The 24,086-nt window shown below is 39.1% G+C and overlaps 1 protein-coding gene across 1 annotated transcript in view; it reads left to right on the forward strand.

Moving 5' to 3' along the window:
• PHLPP1 (PH domain and leucine rich repeat protein phosphatase 1) overlaps positions 1–24,086 on the forward strand; it is a 213,205-nt gene that overhangs the window by 143,900 nt on the left and 45,219 nt on the right. The window contains exons 5-9 of the mRNA XM_060029176.1: positions 11,530–11,676; positions 12,292–12,522; positions 18,323–18,525; positions 19,823–19,883; positions 22,535–22,630. Of these exons, the coding sequence (XP_059885159.1) occupies positions 11,530–11,676; positions 12,292–12,522; positions 18,323–18,525; positions 19,823–19,883; positions 22,535–22,630 (738 nt within the window). The remainder of the gene's footprint in view (positions 1–11,529; positions 11,677–12,291; positions 12,523–18,322; positions 18,526–19,822; positions 19,884–22,534; positions 22,631–24,086) is intronic.

A 24,086-nucleotide genomic window follows, 5' to 3' on the forward strand; every position in this document is an offset into this window, starting at 1 on the left:
GGTATTTACTAGAAACAGAGGTACCTGGTGTTCATCCCAGACCTGCTGAATCAGAACCTCTGGTGATGGGGCCCATGAATCTGCATTCTAACAATGCTTACTGAAGTTTGAGAAACAGTCACACCAGCCTATTCTTTATGAATGCTCTCTTTTCAATTCCCCATCTGCCTATTGAACTCTTGTTCATGTCCCTTAGGTAAAAATGAGTTTTCTCTTCTGCAAGCATTTATGGTATTTTTTTTCCAGTACGTTTCATCTTCTGCTTTTTATTATAGCAGCTTTGCTCCCAAACTGTTTCAAGTTCCTGGAGGGTGAAAACCATGCCTAATTCACATGTGTATGCTTCACACCCTTTATGCCTAATAAGAACTCAGAAAATGTTTAGTGAATGAATGGTTCAGTCCTAGGATCGGACTTTTATTATACCTAGTAAACTTCGGGTATTGGATTTTTGATTTTTTCTATTTAACTATCAGATATGCCTGGTCTGTTTGTGATGTGAGTGAGCTTAAGCTCTCCATGTCTGAGCATGTTTTCGTGACATGATTATTCTTTCTGGCTTTAGCTTATGTTCGCCTTCTCCTTTGGTAATCTAATATCCTTGATAGAGACATTACCTGATTTTCATTTTTACATATCCTTGTATGACTCAACTGGGATTTAATCTAAGTATACTGTGTGGGTCTTCTCTGCTTTGAGAAGTGGAAATAGCAATACGTTTTCTGCCTGTTACGGAAATGTTCTTTTTTTTTTGCGGTACGCGGGCCTCTCACCGCTGTGGCCTCTCCCGTTGCGGAGCACAGGCTCCAGACGCGCAGGCTCAGTGGCCATGGCTCACGGGCCCAGCCGCTCCGCGGGATCCTCCCAGACCGGGGCACAAACCCGTGTCCCCTGCACCGGCAGGTGGACCCCCAACCACTGCGCCACCAGGAAAGCCCAGAAATGTTCTTTTTATATTTTGTGATTTGTCCTACTAGTGTGGAAGTTAATATTAAACATCTCTTGAATAGTATCTCAATTAAATTGGCTAACTATGGGCAGATCTGTTGGTAAGAAAATGAAAAAATGTAGTCATAGATAAAGTGAGAAACTATTTCATAAGAGATGTTTAACTGTAACATAACATATTTCTTCTTTGTTTTTTTGATTGTTATGTTGCCAATTTATAAAAGAATCAGAAAATGACAGATGTATGCCACTGAGGACTTACTGTTTTCATGAATTTAGTTAGTGCACAGTTCCTGTAGATCTAGTGACTGTTCTTTCCGCATGGTTACCGTCTTGTGATTTGGAGTGGTTTTCTGTATAATGGAATTACTTGATTCATGGGAGCCTGCCCTTGCATGCCCCCCCCCACCCCCGCCTTGCTGTGGGCAAGAGCTCTGTCTTGTTGCCTCTTGTATCCATAGGGTTAACTGTGTCTAGGATCTGGCACAAAGTAAGTAACCCATAAGTGCCTCTTGTTTCAACTATCTTAAAAGGGAGGATTAAAGTAAACATTTCTCTCTTTAGGGGATGCTTTAATTTGCCCTTCCAGCAACATGTCCATTGTAATTATTGCCAGCACTGAGTGTTCTCTATTTCCTTGATTATTATTTTGGAAAAATTATGTTTATGAATTGTAGCTTTGGTATACTTTTTCTGCGTTTTCACATTTGCAGCAGTCCTTAGGAAAATGCTGCTCAAATTCTTCTGTGGCTGTAAATTTTAAATTTTATCCAGGTAAAATATGCATGTGTTTATTTTTATTTTCTAGTCCTATGAGAAGGTAATATGCTTGTTTTGGTTATACTGACAGTCATTTATGGTGATTAGGACGAAGATGGGGTGGTTTGTGTTTATTTTGCTCAAGTATTGAGAAGCTGGCTGTGTGCTGCATTAGCATTTGGGTGCGCTGAACCTCCCAGAAGACCCTGGCAGGTGCTAGCTGGGAACAAGGCCAGTGGGCCATTTGAGACTTGGAACAGAATGGCATACATAAGTTCACGTGGATTCATTTCAAAGTGGTAAAGGGACAACAGGAAAAAAGTGCCGCACCAAGAAATGGAGAAGTCACCGATGAGAGTTCAATTTCAGCACAGTACAGTTTGGTGAGAGCTAAAAGGAGATGAGTCATGCTTTCTGAAGGGTAGGTGTTCCCAGCAATTCTGAAGCAGGCCCAAAGATTCAAATGTGTCTCATGCCACCAGAGCTGCAGACAAGTCCAAGAAGAACATGGAGTAAAAGGTATCCTTTCTTTTCTCCTGCATCCAGGAGAGAGAGCCTCTTAACTGTTTTGCAGATTATTTGCCTTTCTTACATAACAGCATGTTCAGGTTGCCCTATATCATTCCTGGATTGGGGCAAAAATATTAAAACATGGTGTAGGACTAAGTTCATAAGCCAGTAAAGTTCCATACTAAAGGAATTGGGATTTGAGGAGTGCATGGAAGATGGATCAGGAAGTTGCTGACTGATGTCTTTCATTCATTGACTTAACTAATGTTTCTTGAGAGAAAGTGCATTCAGTACAGATTTTCAAAGTGTACTTTAATACCCTTCCCAAGATTTGTCCTTCTAAAGAGAAAAGAGAAAAGCTACTCTATCAAACTAATAATTTTATTAAAGCATTTTGCTGACTCAAAACCACAAAGTGGGCTCTTAGGAAGGACAAAAATACAGGCACTTGATTTTATAAATTCTCTTGGAAAAAAAGAAAAGAGAAAGAAAAAGTAAATGCAGCTTGTTTTTACCCAAGCCTTTTTCTTCGTCTGTTTTACTGGAAGGGCACTAAGCTTCTCTTTTTGTTCTCTCTTCCCCTATTCTATGAAATTTATTTAAATTGAATGGAAATTGAAATGGATGGTTTATTTAATAAATGATATTGGCATAATTAGATACCAGAAAAAAAATTGTTAGACCTCCACCTAACAGAAAATAAATGTCAGGTGAAATAAAGGTCTAAATGTGAAAAATAAAATATATAAATATTAGAAGGAAATATAGGAGAACATTTGTGCCACTTTGGGTTAGGGTAAGAGGACCTTCTCAAGCAAGGTGAAAAACAGACTCCATACAGGAAAAAATGTCCACATTTGAGCAAATAAAAAATAAAGTTAGTGTATGGCTAAAGTCAGCATTAGCAAAGCGGGAAAAATGAAACCATAGGCTAGGGTGTCCTGTGACACACATGCGTCATACGACACCAAGAGGCACATGGTTTTCAGGGAGCTCCTACAAATTGATATGTAGAAGGTGAACAACCCAGGAGAAAAATGGGCAAAGAACATGACTGTGTATTTCAAAGAAGATGAACTTCACAACAAGATAAACTTCATTGAGAAACAGCAATTGAAATGACCTGATACAACTTTTTGCCCATCAGATTAGCAATAATGCAAAGGATGCTAACATTAAATGGTAGTGAAGGTAGCGTGGAAAGAAACCCTCTCCTGTGTGGCCAATTGGGAGTATGAATTTCTACAACTTTTTGGTAATTTTGCCATATGGATTAAAAATATATATATAGGGGTGGGAGATGCAAACTATTGGATGTAAGATAGGGTCAAGGATGTATTGTACAATAGGGGGAATATAGCCAATCTTCTGTAATAACTGTAAATGGAAAGTAACCTTTAAACGTTATATAAAATACAAGAAAGGTTAAAAAAAATTTCAATTGTACAAACTCTTAGACCCACAGTTATACTTTTAGAAATACAGGTTCACAATCCGTTATCCAAAACTCTTGAGGCCATTTGTGTTTCAGATTTCAGAGATTTTCAGGTTATTAAAGATAATACGGTGCATATTACTGTATATTGTATAACACCTCCCTCGAGGTTTGGGACAGCACCCCATAAGCAAACACGTTTATATTTCTAAAGGGAACAGATGAATATTCACATAAGTTTAAATCATTTTTGGCACCACATGAATCAAAGAAAAACTTCTGAATTTTTAGAGCCTGTTGGGTTTCAAAAATGTGGATGGCATTGGGCACCCATAAATACTGCAAAATAGAGTCATTGATGCACAAACAAATAGGCTGAATTATTTCTATCAGCAAAGGACCGGAAGCATTCCGTGTCGATCGGCAGAGGGATGGAATAGGTGGTGGCACATTTGTACTCTGTGTATTATGCAGCTGTCAAAAGAGTGCGTTAGATTTTAACATACTGACGCAGAAAGATGATCTGTTTGTATTAGATGAGAAAACAAGTTGTAGAAGAGAAGCGTGTGGTACAGTCCCACTCAAAAATGAGGGAGGGAGGTTATCACCCACTTACGCATGTATGTGTTTTACAAGGAAGAAAAGCTTTGGAAGGATATATACCAGACTCTAGACACTGGTTATCTCAGGAGGATGAGATTGGAAGGAAGTAGGAGACTGTTAACATTTTGTTTACATGCTTCTAGAGTTTGACTTGTTAAAAAGAGCATGTATTAATTTGGTCATCAAATAAAAGCAATTTTTCTCTGAAAAGCAAATACAGTTTGTATTACAGAGCACTGAGAGTTGGCATCTCTCCACTAAGGTGCAGCTCTCCAGACCATGAGGGAACCTGCTTTTCATAATTAATAATTAATGGAAGGCAGAGGGCTAAGCCTGGAGCTAGGCTTACAGCTCCAGTCCTCAAGCAGGGCCTTCATTACTTAGTACCGAAGCCTAATGATTTCCAACATGTATTAGCCTGTCCCCCCACGGGAAAAAAACAAGTTAAACTTAGACTGTTACTATGATACGGAAATCCAGTCACCCCGGGAGTCTTTTTTTAACTGACCCACTTGTGGGGAATAATAACTCCAGAAAGTAATATTGATTTTTCTTTGACTCTGTTGAGTAAGACAAATGTGGTTTCCGCTTCATGAGTGTAGTGTGTGACACTCATTTTAAGCACATTTAGAATATGTTTAAAAATAGAACTACTTCTACCATACTGTCATTTTCTTTTACAGTCAAGTTTTCCTAGTACTCTACCCTTAGTTCCTGGAAGGAAAATTACTAAAGATTTAGATGGATCGAAAGCTAATTAGTATTATGTCTCCAAATAGTTATCATGCTGTTTATTTGGTTTTATTTCCTAAATCTATACAGGCTATGCAGCCCTTACCTTTAACTCAGATGCAGAAAGAACCTTGTACATAAATTTTTGAGTGTCGATAGACTGAATGGATAAATGCTGAGAAAGGAGAAAAGATTAAGCACATCAGTGATCATAATAAAACACGCCCAGGACAGGGCGGTATATGAAACTTGACAGCATTTGTGTGTTTGTTTTTCTCAACTGTGATATCTTATGTGGATGGCATTGGGCACCCATAAATACTGCAGACTAAAATCATTGGGAGCAAGTGCTCCTTAGAAAATAAAGAGAGGCCATTTGCTAAATGTGATACTGTGCCATGTAACTTCATTTAGAGAACTAAGATTACTGTTAGACTGGATGAATGTTAACTTGATTTCTTTTCCCTACTTTGAGCTCTATATGAAACAAATGAACATGAGTTAATATCTCTTTCCTTAAAGCATTCTGCTTGCTCTGGAAAGCGAGGTCAGTCTTTTCAGGTTGTTGGGTAGTTTGGGAGCATGGGCTGTGCCTGAATTTGTTTGAAGGTAAATGTACATGGTGTTCAAAATATTCATTATCCTCCAGGGCTGATAATGCCACCCTCTATAGAGGGAAATGAAGGTGAAAAAGGAGTGCTTTCCACACACTACTCTGAGGCAGTTCTTTGACCTGTGACTTAGAATTGTTAGTAAGTGATATCTATTTACATTTAACTCTTTAATAAGATGTAATAAAAGAAGGGCGGGAGAGATGAGAAGTAGTACTGATGTTGAAAGGCAGTAGATTCAAGTTGTATGTGATAGTCACACCATTTCTCTGAGCCTAGTTTCTTTGTCTATGACCCTGGGAAATGAAAGGCCCCGTCTGTTCTCACTTTTGATAGCCCTGAGAAATAAGGAAGGTATATCTACTTTAAGTAGCTTTCTTTAGCCTTGGCACTGTGCGTGCGTGCGTGTGTGTGTGTGTGCGTGTGTGTGTGTGTGTCTCTGTGTGCGTCTGTGTGTGTGTGTACGTATAACAGATGTTTTTAAAAAACAAACCACGCAGTTTCTTGTCCTTTTAGTTTCTACAGTATCAAAAAGAATCCTTTCTTGTTATTGATAAACTCATAACTGTAATTATTACAATCGTCATTAAAATAATTTTTATTAGTCTTAAATTTTGTGATGCTCTGATCATCACTACTTCCTATATTGAACAGCTCTGAGGGGACATCTGCAGCCTGATTGAATATAATGTAACTTCATTTCAAGGGTTTAATTTTAAGGTTTAAGAACTGTAATATTAGTTTCAAAAATAAAATTATTTAAAATATTTCACCAAATATGCATTTTTTCCAAAGCCAGCCAAGTTTTATTTTAGAATCTGAGCCTGTGCACATTTGATAACTTATCTGTCTCACCTGTTAGCATGACAGAGCTAAAAGTCTTTAATTTTGTAGGAGACATAGAGATTTCTGGTCTTTTCTTCCGTAACAGTGTGCTGTCACCTTGCTCTCTCCTCTGCATTCTTTTAAAATGAAGGTAAAGGGAGGAAAGGTCACCCACTCCCCACTTTGAACTCTTATCTCTCTCTTAAACATTGCCTTCAGGTATCTGTTTCACCCATTTGAAGACCAGAGGGAAGTGGATTCTAGGTGGACTTTTATTTTTCTAAGAAGGGGTTTTTGAATTGGCAGATGCCTATAATCTGACTGCTTTCTACATAAATAAAGAAAAAGTGGACCTCTAAGAAGGCTAAGGGTTAGAGTTTCCAAAACAGATGAGTTTTACTATGTTCTGATCAAGAACTTGAGTTCTCAGAAACAATCCATGCTTTGTTTGCTAAACAAGTCTACTGAACGTTGTGTTCTTTTCTGGGAAGAATTTGGGGGATGGGCTGTGCAGGGCAGGCTACGAAGGAGGTGGAGAGGGAACGAGAGAAACTTAGGACACTTATAAATCAGAATCAGCCCTTAAAATGTATAGGTCTAGGGCAAGAGTATAAATTGAGGCCCCAGCCCACATATCTAAATATTTAATTTAAAATTAAGCTAACAGGGCTTCCCTGGTGGTGCAGTGGTTGAGAGTCCGCCTGCCGATGCAGGGGACACGGGTTCGTGCCCCGGTCCGGAAAGATCCCACATGCCGCGGAGCGGCTGGGCCCGTGAACCATGGCCACTGAGCCTGCGCGTCTGGAGCCTGTGCTCCGCAACAGGAGAGGCGACAGCAGTGAGAGGCCCGCGTACCGCAAAAAAAAAAAAAAAAGATGTTAAAATTAAGCTAACAAACTGTTAAATAAGACACATTCTCGCCTCCTACCTTCACAAATATACTTTTATGATGACCTCTAGATTCAAATTTATTGAATTCTATCTATATAATCCTCAGACCCCTTGGGGTTCTGCCCTGGATATGGCTGTATGTGGGGGAACTGGCTCAGTGGCCCAAACCTCATCTTTATCCATCTCCGACTCTATCCCTCATCCTGCTGGACACACAGCCCATGTGTCCAAGCTCTGTCCACTCCTAGGGCCTATGGGTGCACATACTCATGGGCGGATGGGCCCAGGGAAGAGGCCCACACAAGCACTGAAAACAGATAAGGTGTCATTTGGGTAAGGAATTCCAGGATCCTGCTTATTGTTAGTATGGAGAGAATGCTTCTCTAATGGAAATATAATGTGAACCACATAAGTAATCTTAAATTTTCTGGTAGCCACACTGAGGAAGAGGAAGAAGAAACAGGTGAAATTAATGTTAATAATATAGCTTATTTAATTCAATGTATCAAAATTATCAGTTCTAAAAAATTATTAATAGAATTTACATTCGTTTTTTCTTTTGCGGTATGCGGGCCTCTCACTGCTGTGGCCTCTCCCATTGCGGAGCACAGGCTCTGGGCATGCAGGCTCAACGGCCATGGCTCACGGGCCCAGCCGCTCCGCGGCACGCGGGATCCTCCCAGACCGGGGCACGAACCCGTGTCCCCTGCATCGGCAGGCGGACTCTCAACCACTGCGCCACCAGGGAAGCCCGAGTTTACATTCTTTTTTGTACTAAGTCTTTGAAATCCAGTGTGTATTTTATAATTAGAGAACATGCCAGTTTTGACTAGCCCCATTTCAGATGCTCGGGAGCCACCTGGGTCTCGTGGTATTTGTACCAAACAGTACAGCTCTAGGCCAAGGGAGCCCAAACTCCTTGTTCTATAGGGGCACTTGGCCTGTACTTAACTATTTTTTTTCTCTTCCATTCAAGTTTGTCACCTGCCTTTTACTCATTCAACTCACTGCTGCTTGCCTTTCTTCTCAGGAATGGTATGGTCCTAATAAATTTGTTTGCATAGATGAATATACCTTTTATCTCCCTGTTATTGACAAATACTTTTCCAAAAGCCAATGCTTCCACTTTCCATCTTGAGTAATTACTGGAATTGTAATCCTTCTGTTCTCCACTTTCTGAAGTCTTTGTGCTATATTGTTTTGGATAATGTCTAGGGTCTTTTTCCTTCCTAGAGGAACTTTTTTTTAAAAAAGTTCAGTTTAATTGCATGCATATTTTAAAACCGTGGCCAGTTCTACCAAATGAGGATACAAATCTAGAAGGTAGGGTACTGTTTTTGTTTGGACTAGAAGAGCAGTTTTATCTATTTCAGGATACAGTTTCCAGAATTAGAAGAAAAAAAGCATCTAGTTAAATTTGAATTTCAGAAAAAAAAGAATATATATTTTTTAGCATAAGTATGTCTCATGCAACATTTGAGACATACTTATACTAAAAAATTATTTGTTTATCTGAAATACAAATTTAACTGGATGTCCTGTATTTTATCTGGCAACCCTATTTCAAGACTGTTTTACTGTCTCAAAAATTGGGGACCCTAAGCAGCTTTTATTTCTGTGGATTAAACTGTTGATATTTACTGTGCCAGAAATTTAAACTGAGAAATATTTTCATATATAGTAATTCATTTAGAAAAATAATAAACCCCATTCTTGTTAACATGTGCATTTTTTATGAAAAATACCTTCTATAACAAGAAAAAATAGGGAGAAGAATGTTATTATTTTATATTGTTGCAACTCTTTTAATGCCTGGCTTAAGTAGAAGATAGTTGGATTCTCAAGTCTCCTTCTGTTTCTAATCAGGTGTGCTATCACAAAGACATATACCATCTGGAAATCTCCACTGGACACTTGGGAGAAAATGAGAGTGGCAAAAGTCAAATGACATCTTAGTATTGTTATGAAAATAGTTTTGACCTTGAGAATCTCCTGAAAGGATCTCAAGGACCTCTTCCACGGTCCCCCAACCATGCTTTGAGAACCCCTGGGCTAGGAATAATAGACCCTCTAATTCTAGCTTGTGTGTTAGATAGGTCATAGATAATCAGAATACAGAATAAACATTCTTTGTTTTAAGTAGGACTAATGAGTCAAATCATAAAATACAAAACAAATTTTAAAATGATTATTCACGTTTAGCAGTAATTCTTAAGTTTTGTTTTGTTTTTTACTTTAAAATTACTCTGTCGGCTGCTCTCGCTTTCTGAGATGGCCCACACTCTGTCTGTGGAGTGTGTTTCTCTCGAAATAAATCCACTTCTTACCTACCAACTTTGTCTCTCACTGAATTGTTTCTGCGATGAGACATCAAGAACCTGGGCTTCATTAAGTCCTGAAACCAGATACTGAAACCCCCGCCAGGTGGGAGAAGTTAACTCTGCTGCCACAACAGGCAAACCACGGACTGGCTGGAACCAGAAGGTTGATGACGCTGACTCCCACTTACCTCACCACCAACCAATCAGAAGAAGGTCCATGGGCTGATCACACCCTCCTCTTTGAACCATTACTATAAAACTCCTCACTACCCCCTGCAGGTCCGGACACTCAGTTTTGAAAGCATTAGCCCTCTGTGGCTCCCTTTGCCTGGCAAAGCAATAAAACTATTCTTTTCAATTTCACCCCCACCAAAAATAAATAAATAAAACAAAATTACTCTGTCAAAATAGCTATCAGTCTGTCAGATAGGTACATTGTCAGCTTTCTATTTAGAATAAAATTTACATAGCCATTTAGAACAAAGCTTTACATTTTTTATTATAAAATTCAATAAAGAGGTCACATGACAGTTTCTTTAAAATGCTGATTGGATTGAATTGGGTTTATTTTTAAGATGTGTCTGTTCTAGGCATAGTACACATTGCCTAGTATTTAGGCTTGGCCAGTTTATAAAATAATTAGCATAATGCAATAACTAATCAGATTCTCATCTCAAATAGAAAACGTTCTCGAGGTTGGCAATGGGCCAAATGTGACAGTACACAGAGAGGTGCCCTCAAACTTAGAGGTGACTTTTTTTTTTTTTTTTTTTGCGGAACGCGGGCCTCTCACTGCTGTGGCCTCTCCCGCTGCGGGGCACAGGCTCTGGACGCGCAGGCTCAGCGGCCATGGCTCACGGGCCCAGCCGCTCCGCGGCATGTGGGATCTTCCCGGACCGGGGCACGAACCCGTGTCCCCTGCATCGGCAGGCGGACTCTCAACCACTGCGCCACCAGGGAAGCCCTAGAGGTGACTTCTTGAATTGCTTTAATTGCTTGGACAACTGAGAAAATGAAAGAGCCATTAACAAAAATAGAGCAGGAGGAAGTGCAGGTCTGGGATAAAGATGGTATGTTCGGTTTTGGACTGGAAATGTTGTAGTGTGGGTCAACAGAGAGGAGATGCTGTGTGATAGGGTTAGAGAGAGTTGTCCACAGGGTAGTAAAATGCTTTCCAAGGGAGACAATGTAAAGAGAGAAGAAACAAAGAGCACATCTGTGAGGAGTACCTAACTGTGGGGTAGGAAAGAGGAGATGGGGAAGAAAAAAGAAGAAAAGGAGGAAAGGTTGGAGAGAGCTAGGAAGAGGCTAGGTGAGGAAAGTGTCCTTAGAGTGAGATGACAAGAGCTCTTCGTGGAAGGGTGTGTGGTTAGCAGGATCGAGACTGAGGAATGGTCATTGGTTCTTCAGTTTGGAACTGCAAAACTGGTACCCTTAGAGAGAGTGTAGTTTTGATTAATTGTGAAGTTTTTGTTATTTCAGGTTTGGATTGGAGAGCAGGGAAGCAGAAAAGTTTTTGACTTGTCTGGGGTAACAGAAATCCGAAAGAGCTACATCGGTGTTCTTTTCCTTCCTCTCTGTTGTCATTCACATGGGTGTTAATAAAGCTAGCCAAGGTGAAGCTAAAAAACTCCAGCAAACTCACCGCCTCAAATATTCAACCTTATTTTAGAGTGACGTTTGTTCTTAAATATAATCTTTATATTTTAGGTAAAACGCTGGCCTTAGGGTCTGAAGATGTGCACTCCAGCTCTGCTGCTTGCTTACCCTCTGAAGGCTCCTTTTTCTGCTCAGCTGAATTAGAGTTGGACTAGATTATCTCTAAGGCTATGCCAAAATCATGTGATGTTATGCATCTATGATATTTGTCTTTTCTTTCCTTTTATTATAATAGGTTCAGCAAGTTGAAGAGTCTTAACCTTTCCAATAATCATTTAGGGGACTTCCCATTAGCAGTCTGCAATATTCCAACCCTGGCCGAGCTGAATGTGTCCTGCAATGCCCTCCGAGCAGTCCCGGCAGCCGTCGGAGATATGCACAAGTATGTACTTCAAACCCTGCTGCAAAGTATCTCTCAGAAACCCCCAGAAAGCTGCATTAGGGTCGCAGCACATGAGATTAGTTAACTTGTTATGTTGGTCATATGTTGGTCTCTTGGTCCCAAATCAAGAGATCATGCTCTTGTGTAGAGTTCATTTGTTAGCTTCTTTGAGATTCTTGTAAAAAATTAAAATATCCTTGTTTAGAACGAAGACCCCTACAGGTGAATGTGTCTAAATATGGGAGGAGGGGTTACTTTCTCATTTCCTGAGTTATGTTGAATTCTAAGACCTAGAAGTTAGTTTTTTAGAATAACAATGAAAGATGGGTATTTGGGCAGATTCACACTGCAGTCAGCTTGTGTTGTTCTCATTTATCCCTATCCAAGTTGGGGAAATTGGTCATAATTTTCGTTTTCAGTAAAAGATTAAGATGTTTATCTCTGATCATTTCTCTCTGGTGTATTATTGCCTCAGGCCCTGTCCTTAGCATTTTGCAAAGAATAGTATATTTTCTTTTTCTGGTAATATGATCTATACTTATGGAACTCGTATGTTAATAATAAAGATGTAAAATTTATACACTCTCTTTCTAATTCTTATGTTTTCTTTAATAGCTTACAGACATTTTTGTTGGATGGAAACTTTCTCCAGACCCTTCCTGCTGAGTTGGAGAACATGCATCAGCTTAGTTATCTTGGTCTTTCTTTCAATGAATTCACTGACATTCCAGAGGTATTGGAGAAACTGACTGCTGTGGAGAAGCTGTGCATGTCTGGAAACTGTATGGAGACTCTTAGGCTACAGGCTTTAAGGAAAATGCCTCACATTAAACATGTGGATCTAAGGTAACCATTTTAAAGAAATATATCCCATTTGAGTGGTTGGCTTATATTTGGGGGGTAGGTTATAGCCCTTTTGGTGGCATTCTTCCATCGAGGCAAGCAGGCTGGTTAGTTGCAGTAAGGGCCCGCTTTGCTATTTTTGCCCAGAGGGAAGTATAATGATTGGTAGTAGGGTCTGCTCATGCCTGAAACTTGTTAAAAATTTTTTTTCTCACTGATGAGTGACCACCTATCTTGAAGGTCTTAGTTGGTTTTGCAAGTTTGAGCCCAGTTTTAATTAGCGTGAATCAGTAGGCCCATCGAGTCAGAGAGAGCTGTTTATGGTCAATGAAAACCGTATCAAGAGCCAAGTGGATATTTTTCTCTCTTATTCCTACTTTTCTGTGGCTTGAGGCTAGTTGACACCATTGAGCATCTCTCCTTATTTTTTTTTTCCCTTCCTTGGCTTCCTTAATATAATATATTCATTAAATTAAATTTATTACTGATTTAATTTACTTATTTTAATTTCCTCTCTCTCTCTCTATCCAGATGGGTCTGCCCTTAGTTTACAGTTCTTTACAAAAATGTAAAACTCATAATCTCTTGGTAGGCCCAAGTTTGGCCAGAACCTCCATTCTCACCCCTTGCAAGAACAAGGGAACCTGCATTTTGAATCTGATCACACTAAACTGCAGCTGAAAACACTAACACAATCCTTGCTACATCACAGATGCCCAGTCATCATCCCTTCGTGTGTAAACTTCAGTTTTACTTTCTAATGCACAAAGAACCAATACACAAGGAGGAAGCCATTCTAAATTTCTCTTTTTTAAGGAAAAACAAGAGCCTGTCACTGGGTTTGAGTTCCTGCAAAGCAACACATTAGGTTTAGACCTTAATATTAACTTGCCCAATTTGATACTTTTTCAGCCAAACTAACTTTCCCATTAACCAGAGAGTGACGACCACATTAAATCTTGGGCGAGATATTTAATGTCTCTGTGCAGCTGTGTCCTCATCTCTAGATTACAGTTAATAACAGAATCTAACTCATAGAGTTTTGGAAGGAATGGAGTAAATGCCTCACTCTCCCAGCACATGTTCCATATTGTTGTTATTACCTGCTGAGATCTCGTACTCATGAACCCTGCTCAGCTGTCAGTCTTGGCATCTTTTCACCTCTTTGTTTGATGGTTCTTTCCTTGTTTTACTCCCCACTTTCCTCTCTGGTGATAACCCCAGACCCTCACTCAGGCCTGTTCATCAGTATAAAGCAGCATCACCTTTTGCTCCCCTTTCATCTCCATTCTTATGGTTTGGCCGCGGGGAACCCATTCTTTCCAGTCCCACAAAGAGTTGATTAGCTTTACCTTTTCTCAGACTAAAGGAATCAAGCCTGCGCACCTGGGGAAGTGTTAGCAATTTGCAGACCTAGAATTCTTAGTTCAGGGAGTCCAAATGGTAATAATTTATCTGACTTTGAGAACTTTTTGGAGTGTGACAGGATAGGGAACTGAACACTTTGTCTTGTTAACTTTCTTTCTAAATTGTTAACGTTATTTGCCTCTGAGTCACTTGGGTTTAGAAAACCTTCATATTCAAGAATTTGAGCCCTTTTTAAATTCAGCCACCCAGAGGTATAACAATGGTCGTTTTGACCTCAGGTAGCAAGCATGAGGGGATTTATAAGTTACCTGGTATGGATAAGAAAGCATCATTTTTCTTGATCTGAATTAGTTTACAAACGAGATCAATCTAATATGTTTGGAAGTAACTTCTTATTAAGAGCTTCGTAAATTCTTCAGATTTCTAGTTCTAATTGGGTCTTTTTTAGATGAGATTAGTTACAGGATATTTAAATACCAGAATAGACTTCTGTACATGTAAATGTTGAATGATCTTGAGTAGGTAACTGCTTCCCTTCAGACCACTGAGCTGAGGGGGCAGAAATCTGGTCAGATTTGCTTATAATTCTGCCTTAATATTTTAAACTGAAGCTAGTAGAATGATTTAAGGGGAGTTTCACTTAGTTTCTGTAAGCAGAGGGCTAATTTTATTGATTGAATTTTTATTCCTTCAGATGGAAATATTACATCAGATTAAAAGTAGTCATTTTTCTTTTAATCTTATTCTTTTTCTCATATTCACATTTTTGAGTCTGATATTATTTCTTCTATGGCATCATTAATAATTTCTCCTCTTCTCTGTCCAAAATGTGGGTATTACGTCTTTCTCCTCGATCACCTCTCTTTCTTTCTGTTTTGTGCCTTGGTGGTTGGTTCCCTGTACTCACAGGACTTCATCATTTACCTTTCATCTCCATGGTAAATATTCCTCAATTTTTCTCTAACTCTTATTTCTCTTCTTGGGATTAATTCCACTTCAGCTGCCAGCAGGATAATTTCACCTTGCTTTCTCCTATTGACACACTCACCCAAATTACATGTGAAACAGAGTTTAATTTCTTTCTATTCAACTAGTTCTTTCCCCTGGATTCCTAATTTTGCTGATAGCCACACTGCTCCATTGGTTATCCAGACACAAAATTGTTGACTCTTATTTTCTAGTCTGCCACCAGATCCCGTCAGTCCTCGCGCGCTAGTTTGACTCCTTGCCCCTTCCTTTGCCTTCTCGCTGCTGCTGTTGCCTCCTAGCTGAGCTGTCTGCTGCCATTGTGCAGCCTCTCAAGCAAGCACAGCCTTGCTCAGAGCCTTCAGTTCTCTAGTTCAAGATATTCAAGCTCTCGCATCTGGTTTCAACCCATTAGCCTGTGAATCCCTTGAGGATGAGGCGCTAGCTCAGAGCTGCTCAAAGTGTGGTCCTCCAGCCTGTGCTAGCAAACCGACTATTTGCTCCTTTTCTACAATGAGATATGTGTAGAAATTGAGACTTAATATCTTAGAAACACACAGTGACTTGACATTGCCACAATATCCAAGTAGACTCATATAAGCAGACTCACCTCATTGTACAGGGAGTAGACTAGTTTAGGTGTTGGCGAACTTGCAGTGGTGAGCTGCTTGTGCGGTGAGCTGTGTCCTGGTATGTGCATATGACTACACATCTGTGATGGATTAGAAGTTTAGAAAATAGGTCCTCGGGCTTCCCTGGTGGCGCAGTGGTTGAGAATCTGCCTGCCAATGCAGGGGACACGGGTTCGAGTCCTGGACTGGGAGGATCCCACATGCCGCGGAGTGACTGGGCCCGTGAGCCACAACTACTGAGCCTGCGCGTCTGGAGCCTGTGCTCCGCAACAAGAGAGGCCGCGATAGTGAGAGGCCCACGCACCGCGATGAAGACTGGCCCCCACTTGCCGCAACTAGAGAAAGCCCTCGCACGGAAACGAAGACTCAACACAGCCATAAATAAATAAATAAATAAAATTTTAAAAAGAAAATAGGTCCTTCACCCGAGATAACTTGAGAAGCACTGATCTTATTTATGTATCCTTGAGTTCCCAGTGTTAGCGCTTAGTAGGCACAGTACTTGATAAATATTAATTGACTAACCCACCTTTGTAGCCGTACTCTCACTCCTCTCACATAGCCTGCACTCCTGAGGGACCCCTACACCCATGCATGAAACTCACCTTGTGCTCTTCTCTTCAGTCCGAAGGCCATTCAGCAACTCCTCATGGACGCCTTTCTTCTCCCATTTGCATCTGTTGAATTCCTCCTGCCCTTGGGATTCAGATGAGATGGCTCCTCTTGCATAGCATCTTTTTTGACCATTCTCTGTATTTTACGTCATTTATGACATTTATCACATACTTGTATCTTTATACTTCGTATTTTAAAGCATATCTGGTTCCTCACTAAATTACTAAATCTGTTGACAAGCACCTTACTTTATTCATCTCTTATTGACACAAAGCCATAGGTTATCGTCATCATCATCATCACCGTGGCTTTTCCTTGTTCGCAAAGCACCAGCACATACATACGTTCATTTGATTTTCTCAGCTGCCTTGTAGGACAAGGAAGGTGTCATCCCCATTTTACGGGTTAGAATTAGACTTAACGGAGACTTTGATGACTTGCTCAAGGTCACATATGCAAAGTGTTGAGCAGCAAACTGGAACTAGAACATTTTCATACTGCCGATCAACACATAGTAAATGCTCAGTTAGTACTGATGAAATAAATAAAATGCCTGTGTTAACTGAGGAGATTATTGGAAGAAAATTTTTACCACATTTTGCCTCTTTGAAAGGTCACCCTAAGTAGTTGTATTATTGTGTGAGCCTGAAAACTTTTGATATTTGCATCCTGATAAGACTTGGCAATTTAAAGTGAATAGTGGGACTAACCTCCCTGTTTATAGATTTTCTTTTGTCTCCTCATTAAACCAGCCCTTTAATTACGTTAATGTTAAAACAATGGGGGGGGCAGCGAGGAGATGATAGTGAAGGTAATTTAAAATGTAGATTAGGGAGAACCTGGGACATTTTTTCAATTCCTGCAGTCTCTTATATCCAAAATTAGATTTGGGGTTTTTTTTCTTTTTATTCTGTGTACATATTCTAGTAATCTAGTGAGCATTTGGAGATAGGCAAATTGCTGGGTTGAGGCCAGTTTTTTAATCTTATAACCTGGAATAGAAAAGAAAAGGAACAAAAAAAAAAGAATCATCTTGGGGACATTTGAAGAGGCAATATGCTCTTCTTGCAGGTTGACAAGTCCTAGCTCTTTGCTGTCTTGTCACTCATCCTTGTGTTTCAGTGGCTTTATGCTATTGCTATTAAAATTTTAATTACCCTCATTTTATTTTATTTTCCCAAAGGGCAGAAAATCACTGCAGAGAAGACTTGCCTTGTTTCTAAGCTCCTGCCTTTGTATTAATGCTCTTCTAACCAAGTGCGTGATATCAGCGCTCTGTTGGCTTTGTAATGAGAAGCAGGAGGTTCTCTTGTTTGTTGGTTTGTAAAGGAGTCGGGCGTAGCCTAGCAAGCTAGGAATTGAGATTTTCATCTGTTTTTCTCCACTCTGAAGCTAGATGTGTTTTTGTTACATTGATTGCTAGTCCCCATTACTACTTACGTATCTTCTTGGCCGCTCATTCATGGCAACTTTAGTCTATTAGCTAACTACTTCTTATGACTGAGACTCTGCCAGTTTTTCCCTGTGCCCTGAACTTGTTGATCCCCATTATTGTCTTTTGTTTTATGACTTCTCAGTGAATCCTACATGTCAACTTTCAGTATTTTCTGCACTTTGCTCTTTCAAGTAGTATTTTAAAATTGGAGATAGTTTTGGTAATTAATCTTTGGTCCAGAACCAACTGAAAATTCAGATATATTTGCACACCTGTCTCTGGTGTATATTTGGCTCCCATTCATTATTTTTTTTCCAAGTTCACCGATTAATTCTGTCCTTTATGGTGCCGCTCATCTACCTGCTCACTCATCCTCTCTCTTTCCTTAAATATCCATGTAGTTGTAATGTGCTTAATGGGTTATTCTGGGTTTTGTTACTCGTGTTCTTTCAACCAGATTCTTTGGAAATAAACATTCAAATGATTTTTTTCTCCATTTAAATTAACTAAGGTAAAATCAATATGCATATTTCTCTTCCAGCCTTAATGATCTAAATTGTGTTTCAGATTATATTGTCAAGGTTAAGACCTCATGGAATTGTAGCTAGAAATAGCCAGAGAATCTGGCTAGTTAAGGAAAGCCAGATACTGAGATTAAAGAAATCATGGAGGACTGTGACAGAGTGAGACTTGAGTCCTTCTTGTTAGTCACCATATGAGGGTGTGGCTGTTTATTTATAACATTGCAGTTAATTATAGTGTCTATTTATGTCCTTTTCCTCTCAAGACTGAACCTAATTAGGAAGCTAATAGCAGATGAAGTGGACTTTCTCCCTCACGTCACTCAGCTTGATCTGCGCGACAATAAGCTTCGTGATCTAGATGCTATGGTTTTCAACAACATTGAAGTTTTACACTGTGAAAGGAATCAACTGGTGACATTAAACATCTGTGGCTATTTCCTGAAAGCACTGTATACCTCTTCTAATGGTATGTAACAAAGACCACATCAGACTTCTCTTTTGTTTTTTTTTAAATTTATTTATTTATTTTTGGCTGCGTTGGGTCTTCGTTGCTGCATGCAGGCTCTCTCTAGTTGCGGCGAGCAGGGGCTGCTCTTTGTTGCGGTGTGCAGGCTTCTCATTGCAGTGGCTTCTCTTGTTGCGGAGCACGGGCTGTAGGCACGTGGGCTCAGTAGTTGTGGCTCGCGGGCTCTAGAGCGCAGGCTCAGTAGTTGTGGCTCACGGGCCTAGTTGCTACACGGCATGTGGGGTCTTCCCGGACCAGGGCTCGAACCCGTGTCCCCTGCACTGGTAGACGGATTCTTAACCACTGCGCCACCAGGGAAGTCCCCAGAGTTTCTCTTTTGGTTCCAAGAATTTACTCAGTGCCATCTTCTCTGCCTCACTTTGATTTTTCTTTCCTCATTTAGGAAAATAAGTTTTTCCAATTTTGCTAATATAAAAATCATAAAAGAAGAATCCTGGTTTGGTATTTAAAGGAATCAGAAAGGAAGATTTTACAGTTCCTAATTTGTTTTTCTCCTATTGTGATATTTAGATAGGTTACTCCCACTTGTGATTTGGCTCTTCTCCTTGAAGGGCAGACAGGGGGGAAGGTGCGGGGTGATTGGGCTCCCTTGTTAAGCTAGCAAATCTGGAGAATGAAAGTGAAAGGGAGGTCTGTTACGGACTCCATTCAGGGTCTCAGATTTCCTGCTCCACCAACAAAGGAGCTCACCTTAAGAGACACCCAAATTACATACCCACAGGGACACCACAAAGCAAGAGTCTTACTCATTTACTAAGGTCTCCTCCTTAGAATTTGGAAATCATGGCAGTTCTAAGACAGAAAAGGTCGTATGGGCATATGTTTGCTGAAGTGAAGATTTCCATTCCCTCCCATCAGACAACTGAATGGAAACAAGTATTTACTACTACGTGCTGAACAAATATTTGTCAAGCCGAATGTTTAAAAAAAAAATGGTATTCATACAGTTAATCTTCCAGATAAAATTTAGCATGCATAACGAGAGGAGTGCCACAGTAAGTGGATAGAAAGAGGTAGGAAAGTAGAATGAGTGATTTATTTCAGTCTCTGAATAAGATCTTGTGATTAAATTAGAAGTTCTTTGTACTTTCCTGTAGTGTCAAAGTTAAACAAATGGATGTATTGTATTTCCTAACCTAAATAAACCATGGAGAATAAAGCACAAGAATGATATTCTACATATAAAAAGAGTCTCTGTGTCACTTGAATGGTAATGTTTTTGTTTTCTGCTTCCTAGAACTTGTCCAACTTGACGTTTACCCAGTTCCGAATTATCTGTCCTACATGGATGTTTCAAGGTAAGAAAGCAAGTCCTAGAGCACTCTGGGGTCTGCTTGAAAATTATTCAGATGATTCTGTCTCAACTTCGGCATAAGAACTTTTTATGTATCTTGAAGGTATTCACTAGTGTTGAATACTTATCCTCTGAAAAATGCATGCAACTGTCTGTCAGTTAAAATATGTACTTCATTTGTATACTATAGTTTACACCGGCAAAATCAAGATGTTGATGTGGACACCGGTTTGAATGCCAGGTTTACGCTTGAAAGATTAGTCAGTTGAGGGTTGTATGGCTGGAAGGTCCAGTACTTCTTTAATTATATTAACCATATCTTCATGTCTTTCTCTGAAATGTTAATTTCATTAAAAATATATGTTGTGCTATATAGCTCTTTGATTTTTTGCCTCCGTTTTGTATATACATCTCCTTACTAAGAACTCTTAAAAAGTGCTGGCTGAGACTGCCAAAGTAAGACTTCCATACAACCTGCTCACTTTTCTCAGCTCATTTGTGAGCACCTGTTATACAAATTCACTACTACAGTGTGTCGTGTGTACTCTGGTTCCCACAAATATTGTAGTAAACTTTTTCCTGAAGGCCCAAAGCATGTATTTGCACAAATTAGACTTTCATAATCTCAACACACTAAATTGAAACTCACTTTTAACTTAATTCCAAAGGTAGCAACCAAGACTTTTCTGAATGACCACAGTACGTGGGAGCATGTGGCCCTGTCAGCGTGACAACTGTTAACTCATGTCAGTGTGTAAAATCTGATACAACTGATATGTGATTTGTCAGGTGCAGAATTTGCCTTTAGTCATGAAAGTGCACAAACCTAGATATTTTAATAATATTCTCAATCATAATTATGTCAGAATGTGTCAGAATTTAGCGGATGTGAGAATGATTACAATTAGTTTTATTAGAAATTTATAATTATAAAATCCTTTATGAGTAGAGCTTCATACATTTCCTACTAAATTCATGTCAGACAGTTTTGTTTAATGAATTTTAAGTCAGACACTACCTAAGTTCTTTTTTTTTTTCTGTCAGCCTTGAATATTATTATCTTCAGCATTTAAATAAGAGTACAGGAGTGGGGTTTGCATACATGGGTGCATATAAATATCTTGAACAGATTTATTCCAGAGAATTGGCCGTAGAGTGAATCTATTTTTCTTTTATTTATAGTATATAATTGGCAAATGGTTCCCATTGAAACCCCTAAGTGAGACTGAATTGGAGACTCTTATGTCATTGCTGGTCCCTGAATTCTGCACTTAAATGCTATTCATCTTGTTTTTAACTCGCATGTCCAGCATCTTTACTGTAACGTGCTCTGCCTAATGCACCTCCCAAACTGTAGGACATTCTCATAGAAAAACCTCTGCTTCCCCTCACATAGCTCTAGGTATTTCACCCTCTCTTGTGTATTTATGTTCTCTGAAGGAACTGAGCTGTTACTCATTATAGTGTTTACTAGGTTCTTAGAGTTCCTCAAGTTCAAAGTTCTAGGTTATTTTATCACTTAAGAGGAATTTTATTGCTATATGGTGAGGTTGCTTATACTGAAGGGTACTTTCACTCACCTATCTTACTGAGATGTTTTAGGGATTAACTACTGTGCCATAAAGTAATTAAGTGTGTCAATCTGTAGAGCTTCAAAGCCAGAACCGTGTGCACCTATATAAACACTAAACAGAAAATAATGCCTTCTTTTCTATATTTTAGTTGAAAAGTTGATATAATAGCAAAAACTTTTACTCTAATATAATCCTTGTTCCAAGCATCATACTTTTCACAGACTTGTTCATCTGTTTTTAAAGGATTGTAGTCATAACATACATACCATGTTAGATTTTTGTGCCTAGTCATTTCACATATTTTAAAAAGAAGGTAAAAAGCTATGACTGTGACTAAGGATCCATCTGTGACTAAGGAGACATTCAAATACAGTAGATTTATCTAAGACGTGGTCAATTCATTTAACAATTTAAGTTACCATTGGTTTAGTTTGTTTCTGGTAATTATAATTACCAGAAGTAATTATATAAGTAAATGTTATATAAGTAAAAAATTATATAAGTAAATTATATAAGTAAAAAATATATAAGTAAATGTTTTCAAGTAATTAATTCTGAACTTAAGGGTCAGTGTATCTTTTCATTGCTGCCATTTCTTTCCATTTGTCTATGGCACTGCTCTCATGGTACCTTCTGGAGTTAGGAAAAATTTTCATGTTAAGGGTAAAAATGCAAATTGGAAAATAAAACTATTTTATACCATTTGACTATTTACCTTAACTGGAAGTGTGTGTATATGTGTTTGTTTGTTTGTTTTCCAGTATGAGACATCTTCTCCCTAAGCTTACATGGGTTTATAGACATTTTGGGATAGTAATTCTGGGAACCAGACTTTTTTTTAGACTTTAGAGATGATGCAGATGATGTGACTATGTTCTTTGCTACTCTTTCTTTATTTCTTATTCCTTATCACAGCTCATCTTGCTTCAGATTAAAGTGAATACACATATCCTTTTGATTTATACTCACTGTAATTGGGTATTTCACTTGAAGTTTTATTGTGCTATATAATTATTTTGACTTTTGAACCATATTTTAAGCCAAATTCCAATCAAAAAGAATTGTATATTCTTATATTTAGGAACCGTTTAGAAAACGTGCCTGAGTGGGTGTGTGAAAGCCGAAAGCTAGAAGTTTTGGATATTGGCCATAATCAAATATGTGAACTTCCTGCACGGTGAGTATTACAGATTAAGTTAGAGAATCTCCAGTTAGATGAGCAATGGAAAAAATTGCAGATTCAGTGTTTAATTTGTTATTATGAACCCCTGAAAGAGTTTGCTCCAAAAACTTATTTAGGGACTTCCCTGGCAGTCCAGTGGTTAAGAGTCTGCACTCCCAGTGCAGGGGGCATGAGCTCAATCCTGGTTGGGGAACTAAGATCCCACATGCCACACCGCGTGGCCAAAAAACTAATAATAAAACCTTATTTAGTATTTTTACCTCTCTTGGTACCTTCGAGGCACAATTTTCTATCATGCAGTGATGGGTAGACCAAGGCTTTGACTCTGAGCCAGACTTCGCAAAGCCACGTGACAGTTGATGCTTGGTGGAAGTTTTCAAATAAGCCAAAAGAAATGTTCAGAGACTCAGCAAACAGTATGATTTGTTCACCTCTGTAATCTTAATTCTTTCAGAATCTTTGCCTTCTGTCCATTGTCTTACATGTCTACCTTACCCACAAATAATTTTTGGTTTTATTTGAATGTAACCCTAAAAAAAAAAGATTATTAGATCATTAAATCAGAAAAAGCAGACTAGATTGTGTTTTTCTTGTGTGAAATTTGGAGTAGGTCGAAGAACTTCTCGTTCCTTCTCTCTCTTAACGTGTTATTATTTTTATTTCATAATATTCACTTTAATGGCAAGATTGTAAAGCAACCACATGATGATATCTGGTATCCATAGATTGAGACAAATATCTTCAAGTTGGCTAATTGTGGCATAAAATATTATTGGACTGTTAGTGACTAGTCATGCAATTAATAACCAGAAGAGTAGTCTATCCCACTGCTGTCCTGAAGAACTTTCTGTGATGATTGAAATAGTCTGTGTCTGTGCTCTTCTCTACAGTGTCCACTAGCCACATGTCCACTAGCCACATGTGACTGTTGAAATGTGGACAGTGTGACCAAGGAACTGAATATTAAATTTTATTTAATTTTAATTAATTTAAATTTAAATAGCCACTTGTGCCTAGTGGTTGCCACGACTCAGGTCTAGGTATTTCCACTATTCTCAGCCAGTCACTGAACAGAGTAAGTCGTTTGTTTGTTTGTTTGTTTATTTATTTATCTTTTTTTTTTTTTTTTTGCGGTACATGGGCCTCTCACTGCTGTGGCCTCTCCCGTTGCGGAGCACAGCCTCCGGACGCGCAGCCTCAGTGGCCATGGCTCATGGGCCCAGGCGCTCCGCGGCATGTGGGATCTTCCCAGACCGGGGCACGAACCCGTGTCCCCTGCATCGGCAGGCGGACTCTCAACCACTGCGCCACCAGGGAAGCCCTATTTTTAACCATATATAGTAAAATATATCAATGAAAAATTGTAGAAATATATCACTATTTTGGAGTAAACTTAGATATACGATCTCTAAAGGTTTATGATCGTATGTATTTCTCTGTTCTCTTGTAA

The sequence above is a fragment of the Delphinus delphis genome, chromosome 13, assembly GCF_949987515.2.
Source record: "Delphinus delphis chromosome 13, mDelDel1.2, whole genome shotgun sequence".
Classification (NCBI taxonomy): domain Eukaryota; kingdom Metazoa; phylum Chordata; class Mammalia; order Artiodactyla; family Delphinidae; genus Delphinus; species Delphinus delphis.